Genomic DNA, 27,888 nt, shown 5'->3' on the forward strand with positions numbered 1-27,888 from the left:
CTTTGTGCAAGTGGGCCCAGGGTTCGATTCCCGACATGGGTACAATGTGTGAAGTCCATTTCTGATGTCCCCTGCTGTGATATTGCTGGAATATTGCTAAAAGCAGCATAAAACCCTACTCACTCTAACCACATCCCATGGAATTCCACAGACCTGGGAACCATCTCCTTTGTATTTTCATACCTTCAATAAAACCCAGTGATTCACCTGTATGCATTAGCATGTTGTAAGGAAAATGTATGCTGTCGACAGATGTTTGTTTTCACACATGCACAAGCCTCAGGATCAACTGAATGGATCGCACATTGTCTTTGTTGGACTAAGCAGGAAGTTACATATCAATACACAGTTGTATTGATCATGTTGCTAACATCACAAAAGAAGAGAAATAACATACAGAAAAGTAGCCAAGTTATTTTCAGGTCTCAGAATCCACATGTATTTGCATGCATTTTGTAGAATATGAAACTGAACTACAGTTTCAATCATATTTGACATATATTTGGTGTCTATCAGCAAGTGTCTGGACATGAGTGAGTGAGTGAGTTTGGTTTTACGCCGCTTTTAGCAATATTCCAGCAATATTCCAGCAATATCACGGCGGGGGACACCAGAAATGGGCTTCACACATTGTACCCATGTCGGGAATCGAACCCGGGTCTTTGGCGTGATGAGCGAACGCTTTAACTACTAGGCTACCCGACCGCCCCGTCTGGACATGACATGAGATGGAGTGTTTTTACAATGCTCAGAGCAATATTTCATAATATCCCAGTTGGGAACAACAGATAAAGACATCACACATTAAATGAGAACCAAACCCAGATCGTTGGTGTAATGAGATCATGGCTACTGGGCCACCCTGCCACCTCAGACCTACCATATTTCCTCTATAAGGAGCACAGGCTCTATCAACTTAAATTAACTTTATCTCTTGTCTGGTATTCCCTTGGTATCTGAAACCTGAAAAGACCAGGAGGAACTGTTTAGTTTAGGGGGCGGTCGGGGAGCCTAGTGGTTAAAGCTTTCGCTTGTCACGCCGAAGTCCCAGGTTTGATTCCCGACATGGGTACAATGTGTGAAGCCCATTTCTGGTGTCCCCCGCCGTGATATTGCTGGAATATTGCTAAAAGCGGCGTAAAACCATACTCACTTACACTTACTTGTTTAGTTTAGTCAACTAAAAGTGAGTGAGTGAGTGAGTTTGGTTTTACGTCGCTTTAAGTAATATTCCAGCAACATCACGGCAGGGGGACACCAGAAATGGGCTTCACACATTGTAACAATGTGGGGAATCGAACCAAGGCCTTCGGTCAGATGAGCAAATGCTTACCCACTTGGCTACCCTACCCTCCCCCAGCTCAAAGAGAAAACATGGCACATGTAATAGACTCAATGGCAAAAAATGACAAAGACTTGTTTATATTAGGCACATTTATGACATTGTTCTGTGTACAAGGAATGGTTATAGTTTCTGTTACTAGTCAGTATTCTGTTGACACATTCAGGTTAAATTGAGAAACATTCATGTGAATGGGAGCATGACAGGTACAAGCAGCTCAATGAATCCTAAACATCATTAAAGCAACTTTTTTTAATTTTTTATAATAGGATCACACATAATACACAAAAGATACTTAATTAATAATAATAATTTTGTTCTTTAGAGACTCATGTTTCACTGGGGTATGAGTGAGTGATTGAGTATGGTTTTACTCCACTTTTATCACTATTCAAGCAATATCACTGCAGGGAAAACCAGAAATGGGTTTCACAAATTGTACCCATATGGGGGATCGAATCTGCCTTCGGAGTTACAAATAAACATTTTAACCACAAGGCTGACCCATTGCCCCCACAAGGCTGACCCATTGCCCCTACAAGGGTATGTGGCAAAGTAGTCCTTGTAGCAGATTGTATCAATACTGGTTTGTATTGTGCCTAAAACTGCGAGGGAAAGGTAAATAATGGTTTTACTACCATTGACATACATGCTGACAATATCCTCTCGTTTTTTTCAGAATGCCTGAAGGCAAATAATAATGACTCCGTATTTTCTATACCGGTACATATTCCGTCATTGGCATTTGGTTTGTGCTATAACATCATTCTCCAGGTTAAACACTGCTTTGAAAAATGTTCAAGAAAACCAAGTTTTAGTGTGTAACAATTTCAAATGTTCAGTTTCACAACTTTTACACAAAAACTTGGGCCACAGAAAATAACATTTTAATTTTAAACATAAACCCGTCTGGAGAGTGACATTTGAGGACAACCTACGGCAGTTGCCAGCTACATTGAAAATATACTACTCAAAAGAAGTTGAAGAACACCCGATTTGTTATATATGACAATAGTTAATATGTCATGGAAGGTGGGTATTGCAACACACAGCCGTCTAGTTGTGGGTGTTCTTTAACTTGTTTTGAGTAGTATAACTCATGCCACATGACAAAACATGCACTTGACTGATGACTATTAACAGCAGGTTACCAACACATACCACTGGAATATTCTAGAGAAATCTTGTTGCATTGTTACACTATACATTTTACCAATTACCAAGCCTACATACTAAAGAAACCTGAGTGAGTGAATTTGGTTTTACTCTGCTTTTAGCAATATTCCAGCATTATCACGGCAGGGCACAGCAGAAATGGGCTTCACACATTGTATCCATGTCGGGAATCGAACACGGGTCCTCAGCGTGACGAGCAAATGCTTTAACCACTAGGCTATTCGACTGCCCCTATGACATCTTAAATGTAAACTATATCATGTCATGACCATTACATAGAAACTGAATACCTACACTCATACAAGATACCTAGTTATCCATTATATACAGTGAACCCCTGAAGCTCCCCTTCTGGACAATCTAGTGGGGAACCTCTTATGTATAACCAAAGCAATATGGCTTCGTACCCATGTGATGCAATTGGGAAATTGTATATCTGGACAGTTTCAATGGGAACAAGACTGTCTGATTTACAAAGTTTCACTGTAATGAACATGTCAAATGTTGCTGATGTCGATGACAAAACAAGACAATTCCAAACGCGGATTTACAAAGTTTCACTGTAATGAACATGTCAAATGTTGCTGATGTCGATGACAAAGCAAGACAATTCCAAACGCGGATTTACAAAGTTTCACTGTAATGAACATGTCAAATGTTGCTGATGTCGATGACAAAACAATACAAATCCAAATGCTGGCCTCATGTTTTAGTATATAGGTGCCTTCACTAAGTCTGTTGAATCTTAGATATTGCATATCCGGCCTGCAATGATCAACTCTAGCATATTAAGCATATCACAACCCATATGACTATATCATGAACATATAAAACGCCCAGCGTAAACACTGAATCTATTCAGCATTTTCTAATCACAAAATATAGGCGTTTTTTTCCATATAACTTTTACTGCCAGATATTCAACCTTGTACAAAAATAATCACTGTTGTACTTCATAAAGCACATGGACAAAATTATAAGCTGCTATAAGTGGGCGGCAATTGTTTGTGGAGAAATAAAAAAGAACATGAACAATAAAGTTGAACTCAACAGAAAGTCATTCACTCTACCATGTACTCCAGCCTTGCTATTCTCCAATTTTCTGATTATCAAAATCTGCTCTCCTTATATCAACCCCTACCACTCCAAGTAGGGCTGGGACGATACACCAACTATGCCATCCAATATGTATCATGATACCTTGTTCACGATCCAAAACGTATCATGATACCTTGTTCACGATCCGATACGTATCATGGTACGTGCATGTGCTCTTATCTGTGGTGCGTAAGCCACCTTTTTCATGGACAGGATGGCCGAATACCTGGCACACTGACGATTTGCAGTTGGCAGTGTCAAGTATGCCATAATGGAAGAAAATATTTACATTTTCACTACTAATTTCCACTAGTGTTTGGTAATTACAGAAAAAATTTAAAGTATGTATTGATATATTTTACTTAGTTTGCTACTGTGATGGATATTTGTACATGTATCAAGAGGTAAAACATTGCGATCTATCGATGCATTGGTGTATCGTCCAACCACTAATTCAAATAGTCTGTATCATCTCATTGAAACAGTAATCTAACCAGTTGATACAAATACCGTATTCGACATGATAAGCGCCCAGGACACTCTCAAAATTAGAAATGGAGGCTCTTATTAGAATATAATTTTGTTGAAAGGGTTGAAAGATCGTAAATTTTGTGGTTTATGCTGACAGCCTGAAATGATACAAAAGAAAAGTCTGTGCATATTATACACGACAGATATATTTTTCCAGAATTTAATTGCCCGTAATTAAGGGTGCATACAACACACGAGTGGGTATTATACACAAATAAATAAGTCTTGTGTACATTGATCAATTGGAAGGGTGCTAATTGGGATTGTTCACTAGCCAATATATTAGCAAATATCGCTGTGGGCGCTTATTATGTCGAATACGGTAGGCCTTGAAATATTTGCCACAGAAAGCAATTGGGCAGTCATGTGTTTGTTCAAAGCATATGATAGTCCTCTCGCTGATGAGAACATATCTTGTCTGTCATATCAGCAACATATTTCCCTGTCACGCTCTCAGTCTAATTATGCCTTTGTATCAATCATGTTCTTGTTTTATAAATGGATTTCATGAAAATACAAACGGGCCAAGGTGAAGAACAGTCTTCAGTCTGATTTTCGAATAATGACTCATTGAATACAACCAACCAGGCAGACACTATTCAATATTTGAATAACAAAGGTAAGCAACTAAGATATATATTTTTCTGATTTATCAATAATGGACCACAACATTTTCTGAAGGCCACATATTTAGCACTCAAGTTGGCCATTGGCCTACATTTGACAAGTCTAGAAAGAAGACAGTTTGTTATTGCAAGCGTAAGGACTTCTTGAAACATGAGGTAACATAATATTACTATCTTAAACAAGATCAAGGTAGCATATGAATTCGGAGTCAAACTAGATACAATGGTGTTGGATGTTGAAAAAGGAGATATGTGAAGTACAATTAAATCATCATTAAGTCAATGACATACAAAACTATTGAATGTGGTTTAATGTCACTGTGTTTGTCCTGTATGAAGTCAATATTCTTCACGTTTGTATATTGGTCCATCTTCCTGAGGCAAGGGAGTTAACTCACTAGAAAAGTCCAGTTTCAACCCTTGCTGAACTAGGCTTGAATTCCGGAGTTACATTTTCACTGGACTAACAAGTCTATGCATAGTCAAATCAAAATCGTGTAACGAACTGGACATCTGATTCTTAAACAACATGGATTTCAATGAGCAGATTTTGGTCGACGGCATGATTTACAAAGCATGTGTACCGTCAACTGGGCATCAAGAGATATTTTCCAAATTTGTTCATGTTTTTAATCATGGCGCTCAAATGATTTGGTGCGTTTTATTACAATATAGATCTTGATTATCTATCAGATCATCTTGACTGGGCACAGCCATTTTGTTTGAAGCGAATGCATGTGAAATACGAGGTTGAATCTGTTTGGTCAATAATTGGAGAGACACAGATGGGACCTAACTGACAATAGCCACTGGTGGCGCTACGATCGAGCCACAAAATTTCAGCCTAGTTTGGCAAAGGTGGAAACTGTTTTTTTCTAGTCAGTTATCGCTCTTGCCTTGGGAAGATGATATTGGTCCTGTTATGGATGCAACTTTCAAAATGATTAGGCAGTTAAAAATTGAATGAGTGGGTGAATATGACACAAGAAATGGGCTCACATATTGTACCCATGTGTAGAATTGGCCCTGTGACGAGCGAACACTTTAACAGTGTAAGAAATTGGCACCATTCCTGTAGTCCTTGTCAAACTACCTTAACTAGTCCTTGTCAAACTGCCTGTTAAGGTATCATAAGGACTAGTGGACTAAACATTTCAGTTTCCACCGCAGATTTAACTACTAGGCTAACCCACCATCCCAATTTGAATAAAGATGTTTGGATAAATGTAGGTTTCAGTTCAAGTGAACTGCAGAGTATGGTTTTGCGTGTGATGCTTTGATAGCTTGATGTCACTGACTGAGGTTGAGTGTTAACAAGGGTATCAACGTTAGAAGCATAGCTTCTTGATGCCACCTCATCCCTCCAAAACAACATTCTAAGTAGTATACCACACGATTGGACATGGGGTAAAACCATACAAAAACATAACAATCATAAATAGACATACACATCTAAATAAACAAAATACAAAAACTGGTATAAAACTACAAAGACTGGGTATTTGAAATCCATAAAATGCACAAAATAATTCATATTAAAATACTGCACAAACTCTTGAGAGTGTAGTGATCTATTTCTGGTTAATGCCAATATCTGTTCATCACAGTATGCCAACCCATTTCAGTTCATTCAAACTATTAAAAACTGGTTAAATCGAAGGTTTTTTTTTAAGGTTTTAAGGAATTTCATTTGCCCTAGAAAACATCAATTTTGTTTTGTTTTGCTCTTGTACTACTGACGATAAATCAATTTCTTTCCAAGAAAATAGTCCACAGTTTTATGTTGTTAAAATAAAACTGATCCCCTTGATCATTTGTCAACTCTCTAAACTTTCCCTAACATTATTTACTGGGAACATCAAATATGGTTGGCTTAATTCTTTTCAAAATGACACTTCTAGATATTTTTAGTTTTGAATTTACCTGGTGAGCATCCAAAAGGATCTTCTTAACCAGAAATAACAGTGTGATAAATCTCATTAACCTGAATGTTTGTGACTAGGACAATGATATGCCAGTCTGTTTTACCCATGACACATATCTCCATCTGTATATCAAAATAAAACATACCAGTAAGTAGATTTTTCTGACAACTAAGCGCACAATTACATAAAAGAAAAATCAAATTCATAGAAAAACACAGTTAAAATGCAAACAAAAAACTTTAAAAAACATTCACCTGATAGCTATACAAAACATTATAAAGGCACTGTTACAAGCAAAGATACAAATGTTTAAAACCTAGTTATGTTAACCCTTCACCGTTTGTTAAACACTTAACAGCACATAACCCTATCGTGCATACAATTTTATGTGATGGTTTTGAAGGTGACTTGCACTTCACTCAAGGGAAGTAACAATGAATGTTTGACAGACAATTTTTCGGAAATGTTTTCCTTGGGTTGTGGTTAAGATCTGACTGTTACAAATGAAAATCAAGTTATCAATCAGCATGTACAAGACACCAAGTTTTGTCAGAGCCATATCATAAATAAACATAAACAGCATAAGGGCTATTCTTCCACAAGTAGTTGATTGCGATTGGTCAATCGGGTTTCAAATGACACTATTACCACCTCTGATATAAACAGATGTATCACTGCAGAAGATATAATTTGGCCCAACATTGCAAAAAGTTTGCTTAAAATCCAAATAATGTCAACCATGACCCCTTCCAAAAATTTATCTTAGCGTTAAAGTGATCCTAATGCCAATACTTTACCATAGACTTACGACAGTCATCGCGCTAAGGTGATCCTTACTCCCATAATTTACCATAGACTTACGACAAATGTCGCGATTAGGTGATCCTTACTCCCATACTTTACCACAGACTTACGACAGTCGTCGCGCTAAGGTGATCCTTACTCCCATACTTTACCATAGACTTACGACAGTCGTCGCGCTAAGGTGATCCTTACTCCCATACTTTACAATAGACTTACGACAGTCGTCGCGCTAAGGTAATCCTTACTCCCATACTTTACCACAGACTTACGACAGTCATCGCGCTAAGGTGATCCTTACTCCCATACTTTACCACAGACTTACGACAGTCGTTGCGCTAAGGTGATTCTTACTCCCAAACTTTACAACAGACTTATGACAGTCATCGCGCTAAGGTGATCCTTACTCCCATACTTTACCATAGACTTACGACAGTCATCGCACTAAGGTGATCCTTACTCCCATACTTTACCACAGACACAGACAAATGTTGCAATAAGGTGATCATAACATCTACACTTTAACATAGACTTATGCCTGCTTTGAGGAATGGGGCCCTGTTTTATTATTATGCTACTGAAGTGTACAGTGATAATGTGAATGTAACGTACCATTAAAGGAAACTAAAATTTCTCAAACATACCAGCAACCAGTTAGATTTGCAGGCAATACACTCTGCTTCAACAGCTGGCTAAAACAAGGACCAGACTCTGTAAGTTAAAGGTGCAGGATCAGAAAGCCATTTTCAAACTATATTGTTCTTCAGAAAGTAGAAGTAGCCTTGTAGTTGTTATCCTAACAGTTTCCATTGCTGCAAAGAAGCCTGTTTGTTTTTTGTTTTGCTTTTTAATGCTGAATTCAGCAACATACCAGCTATATGATGGCGGTCTGTAAATAATCAAGTCTGGACTTGACAATCCAGTGATTGACATCATAAGCATGATCCACGCAATTGGGATGTGATGACATGCACCAACCAATTCAGTGAGTCTGACCATCGGATCTTGTTACTCGCCACTTATGACAAGCATAGCCACCTTTTACGGCAAGCATGGGTTTCTTAAAAAAGCCTGTGTCTCATAGTGAGTGAGTGTGTTGGGTTTAACCCCGCTCTGAATAGTATTCCAGTTGTTTCATGCCGTGTCAGCTTACTGTGGGAAGAAAGCCTGAAGAGATGCAGGTCTCAGACGTTTACCACTTTGATGAAACCCACGAGCACAGGTATGGTGCTGACAAACCTAGAAAAATAATCGGGGTGAACCAGGATTCGGACCCACGATCATAGGTTTGTGGCAATCCCAAGGGATGCAACTCTGTACAGCAAACTGTGGCACCTTCGAAGACAGGGCCACCCATGTCCTCCTGTGTCTCATAGGCTTGATTCTGGCTGCATTCTTCACATCAATGTGTGCAGGCAAATTCATCGTCTACCTCTATCCTGATGAAATCAATATTCACCAAACAATCCTGTTGTGACTGCCCTTATTTGTGTCACCATAAATATGTGGCACAGGGAAGGGTAATATGTGATATTGTGAATATATATATCAGATATAGAAAAATATAATCACATGGAATTCTGAACTTGCACCTTTAACTTCAAAATATGAACTAAGCATTAAAAAGTCTTGTCTTCATTTCAAACTCACAATAATATTAGCACATACGTCTTCTGAGGTATTGTAACAAAGTCAAGAAAAATAAACAATTTCATACAAACATATTGCATACACAATCAGCACAGAGTTTATGCTTTGAAAGACAATCATACTGATATAATATAAAATAATCAAACAAAATTTTATAAAATTAAAATGCTGGTAGAAAAGTGAAACTGGTTTAAACAGATTTTAGTTTAATGGGCATGATTTTGTACATATTCCACTATCTCATGTTAAAAATGTTTGTTTCAACGTTTTATCAGATTTCAATAAAATAATGCCTATACAGATATACTCATGCTTATAATATAACAATTTTGTGTGAAACCATTAAGTGAAAAGTATTACCGTATATCGCTGTGAATAAGGTGAGTTTTTCGTACCTAGAATGAGGGGGTTAAGAAGGGGGGTCGTCTTATACATGGAGTCGAATATCTCACGTTTTTTTCCAGTTGTTTCACTTTCAGCTTCCACAGGCGATGTCAACCGGTGTTCGATAGCCAGCCCGGCATTTGACAATAAAACATCGCATTTGGTCCTAAATAACTGTTCAAAGAACTATTTCCATACACAAACATGATTTGTATCTGTTTTCCTTGAATAAAGTTGCATATTTTCAGCAAATAAAGTTGAAATGACCCTCGCCTCGATCCAGATTGTCAAGCCAGCTGACACGGTAAAACGAAGATGAGGAGACCGGTGCTGCTAGAGGCTGCAAGTCCCTGCTTGTGTGGGATATGTTCCGTGCACATTTGTGTGAAGCAGTGAAGAAGAAGCTGGCGGACAGCAAAATACGGCAGGCTGTGATCCCCGGTGGATGCACCTCCCTGTTGCAGCCACTTGACGACTGTCTCAACAAACCCTTCAAGGTCAGCGTGAGGAGGGAATGGAATACGTGGATGGTGAATGGTGACCACACTACACCAAAACAACTAAACAAAGAATGGCACCGCTACCAGTTGTTGCGGAATGGGTGAAGACTGCATGGACAGAGTGAGTGAGTGAGTTGGGTTTAACGACGCTTTGAACAGTATTCCAGTTCTATCACGGCATGTCAGCTTGATGTGGGAGGAAAGCCCCAAGTGATGCAGGTCTCAGACGTTTACCACTTCAGTGAAACCCATGAGCACGGGTATGGTGCTGACAAACCTAGAAACATATTTGGGGCGAACCGGGATTCGAACCTACAATCATAGGTTTCTGGCGTGCCCAAGGGACGCAACTCTGCACAGCGAATCGCGGCGCCTTAGACGACTGGGCCACCTGTGCCCCCTGCATGGACAAAAATACCAGCTGACACAGTAAAGCATAGTTTCCTATAGTGTGGGATTGCGAACGCAATGGAACAGATCAGAGGACGATTGTTTGTACGAGGATCTAGTTAATGCTGAATGCGAGAGAGACACAACCGACAGTCGCCGACATCCCAGATGATTTTGAGGATGAACTTAATGATTACTACGACGACAGAACAAATTCGACAGCCTGGGACATTCTTTGTGCAGCAGAATCCGACTCGGAGTTTGACGGCTTCACCGAGGCCGATATTATATTCTGTTCTGTTCTAATGACAGCAAACTGCAAGGAAGCCTGCAAAATACTTTTGTGATTTTATGTATGTTTCTGAATGATGACTGTATGCTTTATACACAGCGATATACGGTATACAACTTTCCCATAGAGCAAGAATAAGTATCTCCTTAACTGTTAATTTAGATGTTCTCTTAGACAGGTGAGGGGAGGTGAAATGGGGTTTAACATCACGTTCAAGATTATTGCACTTATATAGCGACATGCATGCACGTGTGTGTGTGTGTGTGTGCGTGTGTGTGTGTGTGTGTGTGTGTGTGTGTGTGTGTGTGTGTGTGTGTCTGTCTGTCTGTGTGTGTCTGTGTGTGTGTGTGTGTGTGTGTGTGTGTGTGTGTGTGTGTGTGTGTGTGTGGCTGCTTGTACTTGTCCGGACTGATGCCAATTTATAGTGCTGGCCCATCGATACCACGCCGCAGTTTGACATGAATACCCCACTCAGACTCAGTATACTGACTAGTCCTTGTTTTAGCCCCTTAATGCCGAGCACCAGACAGGGAGGGTAACAACAGGTGAATGATGAAGGAGTAAGCATATACTCCGAAACGTTGTGTTCCTCTTCAACCATAATAAAGAAGTTGACATCCATATATTCTCTTCCTCATGTGTATCACTTCTAAATGCCTTTCAAAACCTCGTAGGTTTTCATGTCAATATGCACCTGGTGCAATTTAAATCAATTTCCTTAAATTAAGCCCTGGTGTCTGAGTTGCATATCCATGTTAACAACTGGGGCATGGTATCCTGATGTGCTAGCAGTAAACGTCTGAAATTTGAACCATAAGAGAATAAAAATGAACCCTGTTTTCATCTAACGTTCTCAATTGCACACCCACATATGCTCAGATTTCAATTTGAATCATTTGACATTGAAAAAAAAAAATTCGCATCCAAACCGAGCAGAATGACAATAAAACGTGTTATTGCACTGTAAAATACAACATATCTTAATTTACAAAACCATACAGATTACAACAAATTACAAATTGTACAGAATAACCCTGGTATGTGTAAAAAAGGCCTGAGTTTTTAGTGTGGAACTGGATTTAAGTATCCTACACCTACTGTCTGAACACTGGAAAAACTTCAATTCATAATACATGACCTGTGCAATAATTATTAATATACTAGTCAATAACACCAAAAGAAAATACAATCGTGACACTCAATACAATAAGCAAAACAATTCATGCAAAAAGCCTGAGGATTGTATGACCGCACTATGTACCTGTTTCTACTAAACATGCGACATGATCTGACCCCTGTCGGAAACAGATTCCAATAATTGGGATGACATAGAGCTAATAAAAAACACTTGAATCTTTTGTTCCTCTAATATACTGGCCAGGTTAAACTTCAGAATAGTTTCAGGAGAAATAATCTGTATAATCTTGATCAAAAATGAAATAAATTTGTTTGTGTAAATTGAGCTGTGACGTCTCCAACTGGGGAACATGTTTGCTTTTTCATTGCATATTTGTTGTTTAAAGCTGCACTCAGCAATGTTCAAGCTATGACAGTGGTCTGTAAATGATCGAGTCTGGGCCAGACAATCCAGTGATTGATATCACGAGCACTGATCTACGCAATTGGGATACCATGACATGCATCAACCAAGTCAGTGAGCCTGACCTGCTGACAAGAAGTTGACATTAACCAATCAGAAGGCAGCTTTCTCGTGCTTTACGGCACTAATTTCAAATTGTCGACTACACTTCGAAACATATTTTGACAAATTCTCGCTTAAAAATTTGAAACCTGAACAAAAGAACATTCTCGAATGGCTAATATATGGTCTAGATTGTATTGATTCAGTCGTTTACTCCGTAACTATCGTTCGGAATACCCCGTTTAAAAGTTTTCAAGGCTGCATGATTAGAAATCCCATTCCGACTGTCACTTTCATGATCTGGTAAGGGACGCTCTGATTGGTCGGATGAAAGGTCATTCTGACGTGACCCCTAATGGGATGTCATCAGATCTTTGTTTAGCGGTAGAAAGAACTAAGATCTGATTTTAATGAGATTGACTAATGCTTCAAATATAAAATACATGTGAACTTTTATACATTGTATATCATAGAATCTAAGACAGTGACTGATATTAATTTGTTGAATAAGATTTTATGTCATACTGGCTAAAGTAGAGATTCCGTGAGGCATATGATTAAAAGAAACAAATTGCACCAAAAACTAGTCAAGACACTTTCAAGTCCATAAAATCATGATAATGTTCATGTTTAACACAAATACAAAACAATCATACATAGTTCAAAATGAGGGTTAAGGAATAACAGAGTCATGAATTCTAGATCTTATAACTGATATGATAAATGAAAGATGCATGGTAGAAATTTCGCTTACATTAATTTCAAAAGACATTCATAAATTATTGCAAGAATGGTTTTGTGTCAGTTGTGTAAAGCTTGTTTTGTTCCAGGTGACCTCAGGGCTCCAGATAAGCTTCTGGTGTTGTGGGTATTTTACCCATGCATTTTAAAATCATTGGGTATCAGTGATTCTATCTGGGTATATAAATTTCTGTTACCCACTAGTTTTTACACATGTGGGTCTCTAAGTTAAATATTTAAAAACAATATTCATCTAGTCCCTGCAAACTGGTGTCGTGAGGGTTCGAGAGCTTTATCGAGTTACAAAAATACCACAATACTTCCACAAGGAAGTGTGATGGCAAATGATCATGATGTAACTGTCATCGTGGAGTTTGGCAAGGTTGACGGAATGCCCGTTTATAATTTCAAATTAATTTGCTGATTTGCTAATCGAATATGCAGGGTTACTTCACAATATTTTGATGATACGCACAAGTTTTAATTTTTGTAGCGTATCTGTAATGTTCGTTGCGTATTTGATACGCTTGGATTTTATTTTACTGCATATTTCTGCATTTCTGATGCGTATTTCACCCAGATACGCAGCTTATCTGGAGCTCTATACCTATTTGAAGTTACATGAGGCTTGAAATACAAATTTGTCTGGTACTGGCACATGATAGAAAAAAGAATGAAAATTCGGGCTGTTTGAACCAATTGGACCTTACAAAGGGCCAATTAAGTCTGAATACTCAATGAAACAGATGACAAACCATCCATCTACATTTCTCAGGCAGGCAGAAATCATCCATTCTTCAAAATACTTGTTTTCATAAATTACACTCATATCTCACTATACAAAATAACATTGCACAAGAACACTTCTATTATAATTATTATGTGGAAAATAAAATAGAATACTGCATTCAAACAATCAGTGTCTAACACAGGGATACTCTCCTGTGAAATCAGGCTGCACTGCCTTTTCTCCCACCTGCTTGTTGAGCAAGTATACTAGTTACATAAACAAGTATAATTAGACATAATAATTCAAGCTTTTTCATTCCGTATATAGATGGGCAAAAATATAACTAGGCTGTGGCTTCAGGCAGGCGGCTAAAGGCACAGACGGCCCTCATTAAGAAGGTACACACAGGGATTCATCTAGGCCAGCTCAGAGACACATATTCAGCTCCTATTCTGCAGCAAATGTCAGTACACTTTCCAAATTGGAAAGAAAACCTTCCCAACTCATGATAAAATAGTTGTAACTAATGTTATGGCGTTGTATAAACTTGTACTTCATTGATAACATTGCCAGTAATGATAAAGTGGAAGAGGGTTTTCTGCCGAGTCTTAGATTATTGCAGTGAATGCAATGCTGAGAATAGATTGGTAAACTATGAACTTTTAAAAATTCCAATATTGAGCAAAGTAATGACTTTTTCCTCAAATTGTCTGCCAAGTTTGGAGTCCTAGATAAATCGCTGACACATTACACATCGGCTACACTTGGGGCTAGAATCCGATGCAGCAAAGGAGGATGAGTCTCTCAATGTTAGGTCAACTTTTATAAAAGAAGGTCATGATTCTTATTCACCAACAGGTGAAAGAAAGCAAATCAAGCATGTGAAATAATATTATTGAATGAAGTATGACAACTGTTTTACTTCTTGAGTAAATATTGTGACCAATATAGGGAAACATAAACAATTCCGATTTAATTCTCTCACAATTCCAAGTCAGCTGTCTGTTGTGGTTTTCACGAGATCTGTGATGGCGGTAAGAAGAATCAGCCACCTAAATTCTGATTACAGTGTAATATAAGAGGAACTAAGATCCTCTGAGATCTGAATACACTTTGACTAAGTTTTCTGTTACTGGTGCTGTACATTGATAAAATGACAATACTGCTTATATGTTGCTTAATACAATACTAATATAATAATAATTTGCGTACTTAAGTATGGATTTGTTGACATGGTATTTCCGATGTTACGTGCTCACGGTAATGTCTTTCCGTTGGGGAAAAAACCATCAAAACTCATTATGGCGTGTATAATGCGCACTCCGTTCTACACAGCTGTTTTGTTGTTTTTTAAAGTGCGCACTATACTCAAGAAAATACAGTAAGTGTATAGTCCGAATTCATATCACTGATGCATCATGGGATAAATATGATCCTCAACAATACGGTCAAAGACTGCTCATTATGGCGTGTATAATGCGCACTCCGTTCTACACAGCTGTTTTGTTGTTTTTTAAAGTGCGCACTATACTCAAGAAAATACAGTAAGTGTATAGTCCGAATTCATATCACTGATGCATCATGGGATAAATATGATCCTCAACAATACGGTCAAAGACTGCTCATTATGGCGTGTATAATGCGCACTCCGTTCTACACAGCTGTTTTGTTGTTTTTTAAAGTGCGCACTATACTCAAGAAAATACAGTAAGTGTATAGTCCGAATTCATATCACTGATGCATCATGGGATAAATATGATCCTCAACAATACGGTCAAAGACTGCTGGCAGTTTGACATATGATATCTGGTTAAAACAGCTTTCAAGAATAACAATGTGTCATATATATCATACTGTTAATATTCGAATGAGCCTGTCTGTATGTATAGATACAGATGTGGTTAAATGTGATGTTCATAAACAACATCATTGTCATGATAATTGTATCTCTACAAATAAACACAACAAAATAATAAAAATCAACAAACAAAATATTAGACCTGTTTCTTTAGAATATAAGTATAGATATCATATATTGTGTATGGAGAATTGTTCAAAGATGTACCAGTCAACAAGTACCACTGATTGGACATTTCAGTGATGGTCAGCCTTTTCTGAAAATACACATTTCTGACTATTGATCCACACTACCATCTCATCAAGGGATGCAGTGGAGATGAGTTGGAAACACTATGCATACACATATACTGATGGAAATGAACAAGGGCACACTTAGTTTTGGACTCAGTAAAATGATGTGCTGTCATAGGTTAACAGGCTTGTCTACCAAATACACGCCGGAAACAATGCACACAAACACGTCTCAACATTTGGTTCCGACATGTTGAAGTACGTGCTATTTCAAACGTATTGACATGAAAGCTTATTTCCCTATATTTTTCATTGTTCCCTTATTTGTTTCCATCAGTATATATCAGTCGACATTCAACAAAGAGCAGTGTGAATCAAATTGACAGAACAAGAAAATGGTTAATATGCTTTTAGCCTGATGAATATACATTTGAAATGGACTTTTTCCTCAATAGGACAAAGTTTATTCATCACCAAACAGACTATGGGTGAATTGGGCTTAACACATCTTTGAACATTATTTCAGTTATACCATGGCATGCCAGCTTAAAGTGTGAAGATAGCCTAAACATGCTAAAGTAAACTTATGTACCACTTCTGTGAAAGGTACAAGTAGGAATCTAGTTGCCACTTCTGTGAATGGTACAAACAGGCATATGGTACTGACATTGAAACACCCAGGACCATATTCTGCAGGAATCTGGGATTGAAACTATTGCTTAGAAGAGGATCCTGGTAGCTGATTGAGCTGACATTGATCACTGGCCCACCTATCCCCAACCCTGGGTGAGACTACATACTGCTATACACAACAGTCTTTGTTATAGGTAATAAGCAAAGTGTCCTACAGCACATGCGCAAATCTCAATCTACATTGGTTGTAGAACCATCCCCGCTGTATTCTGCGACCAAAAAATAAAAATTCTGCAGTCATTTTCTTAAAATTCTGCACACAATTCTGCAAACTTTTAAAGCTTAGTTCGCCTGAAATTCATAGTTTTTCCCCTGTTTGACTTGTGGCAGGCATTGTTCTGATAAACTTATCTATGGCAAGACAAGCCTATTGAAGTGAATCTGGTGATCACGAGTGTAAACATTCAGACATGCATTTTCGGTAAGATAATCAGACAAAAGTCAATTTCACTTCAAAACAAAATTGATTCATTTAACCATTTCTCAAAACTTAAAAAGGTCCAAAAGATCATTTGTAAATTTTCATATCTTTCTTCCATATAACACCTATAATAATTTTTGGAATGATTTAATTAACACCATGCACAATTCAAATACTAACTGTCCGTTTCAGTAAACTTTAATCAAAAAGTAATTTTCTGCATGTACATTTCTGCACTGAGTGGGCTTTTCTGCAAAGCATTCTGTGACTGCAGAATTGCGAAATACAGCGGGGACTGGAAGAAATTGTTATGTCAGGAATTTGAAATTACCCATAACCACATCTTCATCATAAACTGAGTAATATTACTGGTAGATCTGTGTGACTTCTGAACACCATGTTAGAAATAATGTGAGCGCTACAAACCTAATATTAACAATCTTGGATAAGTTAACAAATGTTCAAGCATAGAGAGAATTTCTTTTTCAGCCTGTACTTACACATGGATCTGTAATGATACATTCTCTCAGAAAACTGACTACAATAAAAACACTATAATACATAGCATTCATTCACAATTATCACTTCAAAGTAATTCACAGCAAATCATTCAAGCAATTCATTAAGTATACAGTAATAAACAATCTGAATAGATACAGACCTACGTATCTTCAGTAATGATAGAACACAAAAGTGTTCTATCAAAATCCTTGCCTGTCTCAGATGGCACAAGGCTTTAAACACTTCCAAAACAAATTCGAAAATAAACACTATCCTTTTTCTAAAGTACAACTTCACAATTACACCTACCAACTTTTCAAAGAAAGATCTATGCAAACACTATTTTTCAAATCTATAAAATAACAATTTCTTTTTGACTTTTACAAACATTTTCCATTTCCATTCTTGACTGCCTTTTCTGTTTCTCGATCACTCCTAATTTTCCAGTCAGCAATTTTCCTGAAGATGCACACGCTGATAAGATTCGCACATATCACAAACAAAACTGCTCCAAAGGTACTGTTGAAAGTTGGTGGGGGCAACTTCTTCAAACTTCCTGAGAGCTTCATTCGTAAAATATCTTGATAGACACCATCAAGCTGCTTGTACGAGGTCATCATTATGCAAACATGGAAGATCTGATGGCTGTGACCTAAGAAATCAAATTTACCCGGAAACAACCGTTGTGGAATATCTGACCCGAAAAAGAACCCGCCAGAGAAGAACCACATCATTTGCTGAATATGATGCCCCATGCCGTCGTCCCATGGTTCCTGGCCCATCATGTACAGCATGACGCGATGCCACACCGGAAATATCAGCCAGATATACACAGCAAACACCGAACTCAGCTGCCATATCCGACGTGCGAAAGGATATGGACGGGAGTAACGTGTTTTAGAAATTGAACAACAAACACAAACCAAAATGCTCAAAAAGACACCAATGAGAACAGAGTACACGTCCAACGCACTGTTCAGAAGACTGTCATGAAAGCAATAAGAATGATGGAGGATCACGCTCCCGAGCCCATAAAGTCCAATACCCGCATAGTCGACCATGAAACACGTATAATGGATAAGTTCTGATTTGTTTGAAAAACAATGCGCACATGTACTGCAGATGTATAATATCACCATGGTAATGAGACCGGCAGACAATGGCCACATGTACTGGTCACCGATGAGGTCGAACTCCTTCCAGAAGATTCCGACTCGTACCAATGTTACGATGAGGGCCAGCAGATGTGTCCAACAGTTCATACATTCGTTGTGGATCTGGAGAAAGCTGAGGCAGTAGTAGGTCCAGGGTTGATGCATGTGTCGGAAGCCTGTTTCCACATGAGGCTCGTGAAACAGTTTCGGGATGCCTTTTTTGGTTGTGGTTGGTGTCAACTTCTTCAGCAAGGACTGTCCGGCCATCTTGTCTGAGTTAGCAGTTTATCTGTAATGAGAACATATTCTGTCAGATGAATTTGATATTATATTCATAGCCTACTGAATGATAGCAGGAATATATATTACATGGTACTTATGCATGTTAATAGCATATTGAGCTGCTTTGCATTCAATGAATGAAGAAGTGAGAATGTTGATGTGCTAGATACAGGTATTTGCAAGTTTGCAGCAAAACCAACAAAGGACATCTACCGTAAATTCATGTGTCACCACATTAACGCAAGTGGTCAAAAATGTGATGTAAACTTAATCTAGGTAGCCCTACCTTTGAAATCTAATAACACAAGCATTAATTGGCAATCACAAGAATTTGAATACGAGATATTAACAAATTGATTGAATAAATAGATATTATTATATGAGCGTGTGTGTCATACTGATTTTACAAAATGAGTGTCAGAATTCATGTATTTCGTGAGCGAGAATGAGGTTAATACATGAATTCTTACACGAGTTTTGTGAAAAGATTATCATGACACACATGTAAGTGTAATAATTTATTTATTACCCATTTGAGTTCACCTTTAGACAAATGCACTGATCACGACTGCTGACTAAGAAAAACACAATTCTGACCTTATGTCACAATAATATTTGAATGATTTGAAACCATACACTTCTCCAGCTTGAAGTGTGATCTAATAATTGGTTTGGTTTGTTGTTTAACGCCGCACTCAGCAATATTCCAGCTCTATGACGGCAGTCTGTAAATAATCGAGTCTGGACCAGACAATCCAGTGATTAATATCATGAGCATCGATCCACGCAATTGGGATCGATGACATGCATCAACAAAGTCAGCGAGCCTGACCACCCGATCCCGCTAGTCGCGTCTTACGACAAGCATAGTGATCTAATAAGTGGCAGGATATGCCAAATAAGGCATAATCACATGAGTGAGTGAGGTTTTTACGCCACTTTTAGCAATATTCCACCAATATCACCTCGGGGAACACCAGAAATGGGCTTCACACATTGTAACCATGTCGGGAATTGAACCCGGGTCTTCGGCGTGTTGAGCGAAGACTTTAACCACTAGGCTACCCGACCGACCCAATAACCACATGAGATAAGTCAGGTCAACTGACGAAGATTGTCCTGGTTTCAAGTGTTCAAGCCTAATATTTTGGATGAAAAGTTTGCAGTTACTGTACTGGACATTTTCACTACATGGATGAACTGTGCCTTGACTATGAAATCATAACATTGTTTGACAAGATAACCAAGATCAAAGGCCCTGTCATACAGTCAAGTCTCGTTAATCCGACACTCGTTAATCTGACAAATAGCTTTGTCCGACACTAATGATGGGAACCGATTAAATCAGTGCTATTTAGACCTGTTAATCTGCCAGTCTCGCACTCCAACACACCTAATTTGCATCAAATTACTAAAATCACTCGTGAATCCTAGTCTATGGTGACAGCACGTGTTTGATATTACAACGGCAGCAGAGATAAACTTGCTTAAGGATGAACAAAACAGGATTAATCCCATGCTTAGATTACCTTAATCTCATTTATATCATATGTACATGTTCTTGCTACTGCTGAGAACATCCCATAACAGGTCACGTCTGAATGACCTTTCACAAACTTTGACCAACCAATTAAATGACTAACAGGAAGTCAACATTAGCCACTCAGAAAACCACTTTCTTGAGCTTCACGACACAAGTTTCAAACTGGCGACTTCCATTCCATACTATGCTTTTAAAGTATTCTGAATCAGTTATACAGCCCATAACTAAAGTTTTGTGTTAAGCTTTAGAGGCTGCATGATTAGAAAACATATTCAGCTAACAAAGTAACATAACAATATGAATATTGCTTTTTCTTTTTTTTAATACGGGTTTGTATCGTTATCTATCGTGTAGTTGTCTGAATTTTTTATCATAAACGTTGCTACTACTTAATTTCAGTTATCTGATCTACTCGTTAATCCGACATAATCATATGCAACCAACCATGTCAGATTAACGGGACTTGCTTGTATGTGGTTGGCAACTGCCATTCCTGTATGTCTATGTACTCTGAGCTGTACATCATGTCCACACACGTTCTCCGTGTGCTTGGTCATCTCATTGAATGTGGTATAGTGTCGGACTTGATGTATATTTCAGATATTTGGTTCCTTTGACCACAGGCCTGAGGCAGTGAGATTTTGCGTTGGGCCCATTGTTTCAAGGTGATGGCCTGCATTGAATTTACGTGTTGCTTTATTTGTCACAATAACAGCGTTAGAAACTAACAGTTTTCGTCCACTAGTCCTTATAATGATAACATATAGCAAACCCCTTAAAAATGGCAATTTTCTACTAGTCCTTATGATACCTTTACCATTGGGCAGTTTGGCAAGGACTATAGGACTAGTGCCAATTTCTAACCCTGAATAATCTGCATTTTTTTCAATGAGAGCCTGAAGAGTTTAGTCAGGGTCTGCAGCTTCTAAAGTGTGTGGACCCGTGAAGATCCGGGGTAGAATATGTCTTTAGCAACCCATGCCTTGCGACTAACGGGGTTGGTTGGTCAGGCCCGCTGACATGGTTGATGCATGTCATCGATCCCAAATGCATGGCTTGATGCTCATGATATTAATCATTGGATTGTCTGTTCCAGACTCGATTATTTACAGGCCGCTGTCATACAGCTGGAATATTGCTGAGTGCAGTGTTCAACAACAAACCAACCAACCAACCAATCTAAAGTGTGTGGATCCTGATGGCAGCCTGGCAATCTTTTATATTTCAAAGGTAAACATGGTAAACATGGTAAACATGGTAAACATGGTAAACACAGATTCAAACACATGACCACCATATCCAGACACAAACAAGAGACACAACTCTGCATAGATAATTGCAGTAACTATGTCAACAGGACCCTCCATGTCCACTAAGGCTGTGTATTGGCCAAAATACTGTGTTGCAATATATTGCGTAATACAGGTATGTGTATTGTGAAACATACTGCGATATATTAGGAGCTGAAGTGCTTGATACTGATTGTACATGCAGATCCTTATTTGGACATACAAAAGGTAATATTCTGATGTCAAAGACAATGCGGACACCATTTTGTAGTCATGGATACAGGGTATACAGATGGATACTTGCTTGTTTCCACCATTTTGTCAATCAATTTTGAAGGGAAACATCATTTGAGAAAGAATTTCTGTTTTTTTTACCCAATATTGGGGAACACAGAAAGAATATTGCAATAAGTATTGTTTGAAAAGCATAAACCCTATATATATATATAGCATATAACAGTACCCTAATAGATCACCAAAATTGCAAGTTGCGCTAATAAAACAGTACTCTTCAGTCTGATACCGAGTACACACCAAATAAAAAAAATGCCAAAAACATCTGCTACGTCTGTATCATCATGTGACAACTCATGAGATCAAACCATACTGGGCTCAAATGTAAAAAAAATCCTGAATACACTGTTCATCAAAATGATTGTACAAGTTATTTGCAATTCCAATATTGCTGCCACAGTGGAGGTTAACATTCAAATTAGATTCAGTAAGAGCAGGGATCGAAATGTCCACTAGCCCGTGTCAGTCTGAAGTTTAACGCATCCTGAAAGCTGTAATCATTTCTGGCTTCGTAGGATATGCATGCTCATATAGATCCTATCACTATTTGCATCTAAGGCTCAAGAGGGTGGTGGGGTGGCCAAGTGGTTAAAGCGTTTACTCCTCATGCTGAAGGCCCTGGTATGAGTCTCCCCATGGGTACAATGTGTGAAGCCCATTTAGCGGTAGAAACTAACAGTTTCAGTCATCTAGTCCTTATAATGATAGCATATAGCAAAACCTTTAAAAATGTCAAAATTCTACTAGTCCTTAGGATACCTTTACTATTGGGCAGTTTGGCAAGGACTATAGGACAAGTGCCAATTTCTAACCCTGCCATTTTCTAGTGGCCCCCTTCATGACAGGAGTAGAATATTGAAAACATTTGATTAAAACCTAACTCCCTCCCTCTACAGCTGAAGTGAGGTTGACTAGGTAATATTTCTATGTATAACAATAATAATTTAATACACAAACTGACATCCATTTAGGATGAGGGACTAAATGAATGTTGTTTAACACTGCAGTCAGCAATATTTCACTTATATGATGGCGATCTAGGACTAGACAAACAAACACGCGATCAGGGAAGGATGAAGATAATTCTGCAGAAATGACTTATTAAAATACATACCGTATTCGACAAAATAAGTGCCCAGGGCGCTCTCAAAATTAGAAAAAGGGGGCTCTTATTCGAATATTATTTTAGTGGAAAAAAACAGAGTTGAAAGATCGTAAATTTCGTGGTTTATGCTGACAACCTGAAATGTTTATATACGACAGATATATTTTTCCAGGATTTAATTGCCCATCATTAAGGGTACATATAACACACGAGTGCGTATTATACATGAATAAATAAGTCTTGTGTACATTGATCAATCGGAAGGGGTGCTAATTGGGATTGTTCATTAGCCAATATATTGGCAAATATCGCCATGGGCACTTATTAGAGCGGGGCGCTTATTACGTCGAATACGGTATATACATTATACTCATCTGAAGGGTAGTTTTGACACTGGGTAGATTGCTTCGTGGAATGTCTAGTAATATCTCAGAAGTAGACCTGTCTTGAGCATAATCAGTGTCTCATACCTGTATATATACTTGTCAAACATACTCTGTACATCACTTGCTTGATAAAGGTGCTAGAACCTACATCAAAACGTCACTCCTAATTGTAATAAAGAAGGTGTCCATCCAAATATCTCATCCTTACTTAGTACTCCAACTTCTAAATGCCTCTCAAAGAGTGAGTATGGTTTTACGCCGCTTTTAGCAATATTCCAGCAATATCACTGCAGGGGACATCAGAAATGGGCTTCACACATCGTACCCATGTCTGGAATCGAACCTGGGTTTTCGGCGTGACGAGCGAACGCTTTAACCACTGGGCTACCCCATCGCCCCGCCTCTCATAGAATATAATCAACTGGTCAGTATCATTAAAGTTTAACGATCTAATATATTCTTATGAACATATAGCATTCTTTCAGAGAACGTTTTTAAAGAAAGATACATAACCACGTCTATTTACATCCATGGCAGTGATAGAAACAAACAGTTTTACTCTACAAGTCCTTATATAAGTTATAATGATGACATATACCGAAACCCTTAAAAATATCTGCTTGTCCTTATGATAGCTTAACTATTGGGCAGTGTGGCTAGGATGACAGGACTTAGTGCCAATTTCTACCGCTGCATGGTCAATATCTAGCCTTAACCAGTGATCCCTCCTGAAATATCAACTACTTCCCAAAGATGCAAACACCATCTTAAAAGGCACAACCTCTACAACATGTACAACATATGGCTGCCTACTTACTCCGCTCACCAAGCGTACAATCAAGTCATGTGCCAGGATCTGCTCACCACGCCAAACATCACCAGCTAAATGGCCACAGAAAACAACTGTGTTCTGATTGCAATCAATAGCAATGACAAAGCTGTCAAATCGTGTCTGATGGGCGTGTCTACTGAAGGTTGCCAGCTGTGTCAATGAAGCCGACATGCAATGTCATTAGTGGTGATTGTACAAAGTACTAACGGGTGGTTGTGCCATTCCTGATTGTCCCATCACCACCGTCCACTAGTTCCAGGTGATCAAAGCACTTGATTATGAACATGATGAAGCTGTATAAATCATTATTCGTCTTTTCATTATTCATTCTGGCTTGTTAGTTTCACATTGAAGAAATATTGAATATATTAGAGCAATTGTAATTTTAAGCACACTGATTGTAAATGCCTCACTGCCTGTGGAAGCATTACATGAGCGTATGTTCAATACAATGTAAAACATCAACATTCACAATGTATCAATAAGTTCAAATTCACAACAACAATCACTGGTCTTGACAATTAACTCAAATGCAGTGAAAATGACCTTGAGTTTATCAACTTGCAAGTCCACTCTCTCAATCTATAAATGAATGGTGAGGTGGTCAGGAGAAATGGGGTTTAACGTCGCTTTCAAGATTATTGCACTTGTGTAGAGACGAACATGCACTAGTCTAAAAAATGATGATTTTATAGTGCTAGCCGACTGAGATACGATGCCACGGTTTAACACGAATACACTCAAACACAGTATACTGACTGAGACAAACAGTCCTTGTTTCAGGCCCTTCATGCTGAGCACCAGGCAGGGTAACAACAAGTACCATATTTTAACGTCTTCAACCGGGGATCAAACCCTGTACTTCCCGCTCTCAGGGTGGACACTGTACCATTGGACCACAGAGGTGGTGGCTATAAATGAGTGAGTGAGTAATATTTTATGCCGCTTTTGGCAATATTCTAACAACATCAAGGCAGAGGACACCAGAAATGGGCTTCACACATTGTACCCATGTTGGGAATCAAACCCGGGCCTTTTGCCTGATAAGCTAACACTTTAACAACTAGACTACCCAACAAGCCCTCTATCTTTAAAAATATCAGAAACAAAGTCAATCATCTGAGTGAGTGAGTGAGTGAGTGAGTGAGTGAGTGAGTGAGTATGGTTTTACGCCGCTTTTAGCAGTATTCCAGCAATATCACGGCGGGGGACACCGGAAATGGGCTTCACACATTGTACCCATGTCGGGAATCGAACCCGGGTTTTCGGCGTGACGGGCGAACGCTTTAACCACTAGGTTACCCGACCGCCCCGTCAATCATCTGAAACTGTCATAGTGAAAATTGAAAAACAGAATGCCCCAAATGACCTCACACCTTGGATGAAGTTCTCCAAAAGTTGAGGGCATGGGTGGCCCAGTCGTCTAAGGCACCGCAATTCGCTGTTATAGTTGTTTCCCTTGGACACTCCAGAAACCTATGATTGTGGGTTCGAATCCTGGTTCACCCTGATTATGTTTCTAGGTTTGTCAGCACCATACCCATGCTCATGGGTTTCAGTGAAGTGACAAACTTCTAAGACTTGCATCACTTCGGACTTTCCTCCCACATTAAACTGACACGACGTGATTTTACTGGAATACTGTTAAAAGCGGCATTAAACCCAACTCACTCACTCACTCTCCAACAGTTACCCAAATTTTAATAATGAACACGCAGGACAATCTTGTTAATAGTGCTATACATTCCACATAAATGTCTTATCATACATTGCAAAAAAAACAGAATGGAGGCACTCTGAACAACTTCAGTGGTATAAATAACTATCCTCAGTCACGCATCAGTCAACTACAGAACTATCGACCAATGCAACTTTTCCTTTCCTTTGTTATGGACTATCAATATTTACTCACTCAATCAATAATTAAAACAGGAGTCGAGATAAAAATTGAGTCCACAGTTTATTGCTATTTCCCAATACAAGTCCATTTGAGAATTGGTACTGCCTTTCATCAGTGATTAGTAATTGTCATTATGTAAAGAAACGTGAGAGCCTCCACCATATGTCGAGAGGAAAGTGCATCCCATTACATTGACTACAAGCAACACTTGTGAAGTGGGAGATCTACGGGTGTGTTATCAGCATGATCAGGAAGAACATATGACACATAATTCCTCACAATTTCTTGTCCAAACAATATCACAAACTTCCCAATTTCCCAAGCAGAGGTGAAATACTGATTTAGTAGATAGTGGTTTTGATAAGAGTCTTGTCAACAGGCATTATGTTTGCTATGTTGATGCATCCTCTCCTCGATAAATACGAGAAGATTACCGATGCAGAGAGTTCATGATACTATGCATATTTATATGTGACTCAAAGCGTCACAATTGTCAAAGAACGCATATGATATACAGAGTTGAATCTAAGTCATCCTAAGTCAGGAGCAATGTCTGTAAAAATTCCCAAATTGGAAATAATAATTCCCAATTCATGTTAGTAGAATTATAACTACTGTTATGGCTTTGTATAGGTATATTATCAATAACAGGACCAATAAAGAGATGAGGCTTTCATGCTTAATTTTTTACTGTATTGCATTGTTAAAATACCTCAGACTTTAGGAAAATAAGAACTTATACAACTTCCCATCTTCCCTAGGCAAGGGAGTTAACTGACTAAAACTCCATTTTCCACCCTTGCCGAAATAGGCTATTACGAGTTGTCCCTTCTATGCCCCTCCTATCGACCATTCAGATTCTCCCTCTCATATCACTTCGTAGCATTTGCTTCAAACAAAATGACTGCGCCCAGTCAGGACAATCTGATCAATAATCAAAATCTATATTGAAATAAAATGTGTCTTACTTTGCGAAGTGCATCAAATCATGTGAGCACTCTGATTAAAAACATTAAAAGATTTGGAAAATATCTGTTGACGCCGAGTTGACGGTACACAGGCTTTCAAATCCTGCAATCAACCTAACTCTGCATGGCAGTTTACAAACCTGATGTCGATTTTGTGACGCGATTTTGGTTGGACTATGCATAGACTTGTTAGTCCAGCCAAAATATAACACCATTATTCCTTAAAGGGTGGAAACTGGACTTTTCTAGTGAGTTAACTCCCTCGCCTCGGGAGATGACAACTTCCTCTTTTGAACAAAATATAGACTTGTTCCCCATTTTGTGTGCCACGGGCACCTGGTTTAGAATTAACAATCTTTTACAGGGAAAGAACGGTGTTCTCATATAAGAATTGCCATAAGTGATGTTGCTGGAAACAAATGGCATAAGGACATTTTCATAATTTTCAAATTTAGATAGAACATTCTTCTATAGGCGATAGCATGACTAATTTATTAAATTTACTAAACTCTATAAGACATTTTGTATGATAGTTGGTGTCAATGTCCTAGAATATGAACGTATTATATTAGGTTTTTTTATTGTTTTTCTTTGCACATTC

General features: G+C 38.4%; 1 protein-coding gene across 2 annotated transcripts in view; it reads right to left on the reverse strand.

Moving 5' to 3' along the window:
* Positions 1-15,129: 15,129 nt before the first annotated feature.
* LOC124141743 (membrane progestin receptor gamma-like) overlaps positions 15,130-27,888 on the reverse strand; it is a 28,394-nt gene continuing 15,635 nt past the window's right edge. For both annotated transcript variants that reach the window (XM_046509832.2, XM_046509838.2), the window contains exon 3: positions 15,130-18,977. In XM_046509832.2, coding sequence (XP_046365788.1) covers positions 17,915-18,955 — 1,041 coding nt within the window. In that variant the 5' untranslated portion in view covers positions 18,956-18,977 and the 3' untranslated portion in view covers positions 15,130-17,914. The remainder of the gene's footprint in view (positions 18,978-27,888) is intronic.

This window comes from Haliotis rufescens, unplaced genomic scaffold (assembly GCF_023055435.1).
Source record: "Haliotis rufescens isolate VD_foot unplaced genomic scaffold, xgHalRufe1.0.p SCAF_2, whole genome shotgun sequence".
NCBI classification, from domain to species: Eukaryota; Metazoa; Mollusca; class Gastropoda; order Lepetellida; family Haliotidae; genus Haliotis; species Haliotis rufescens.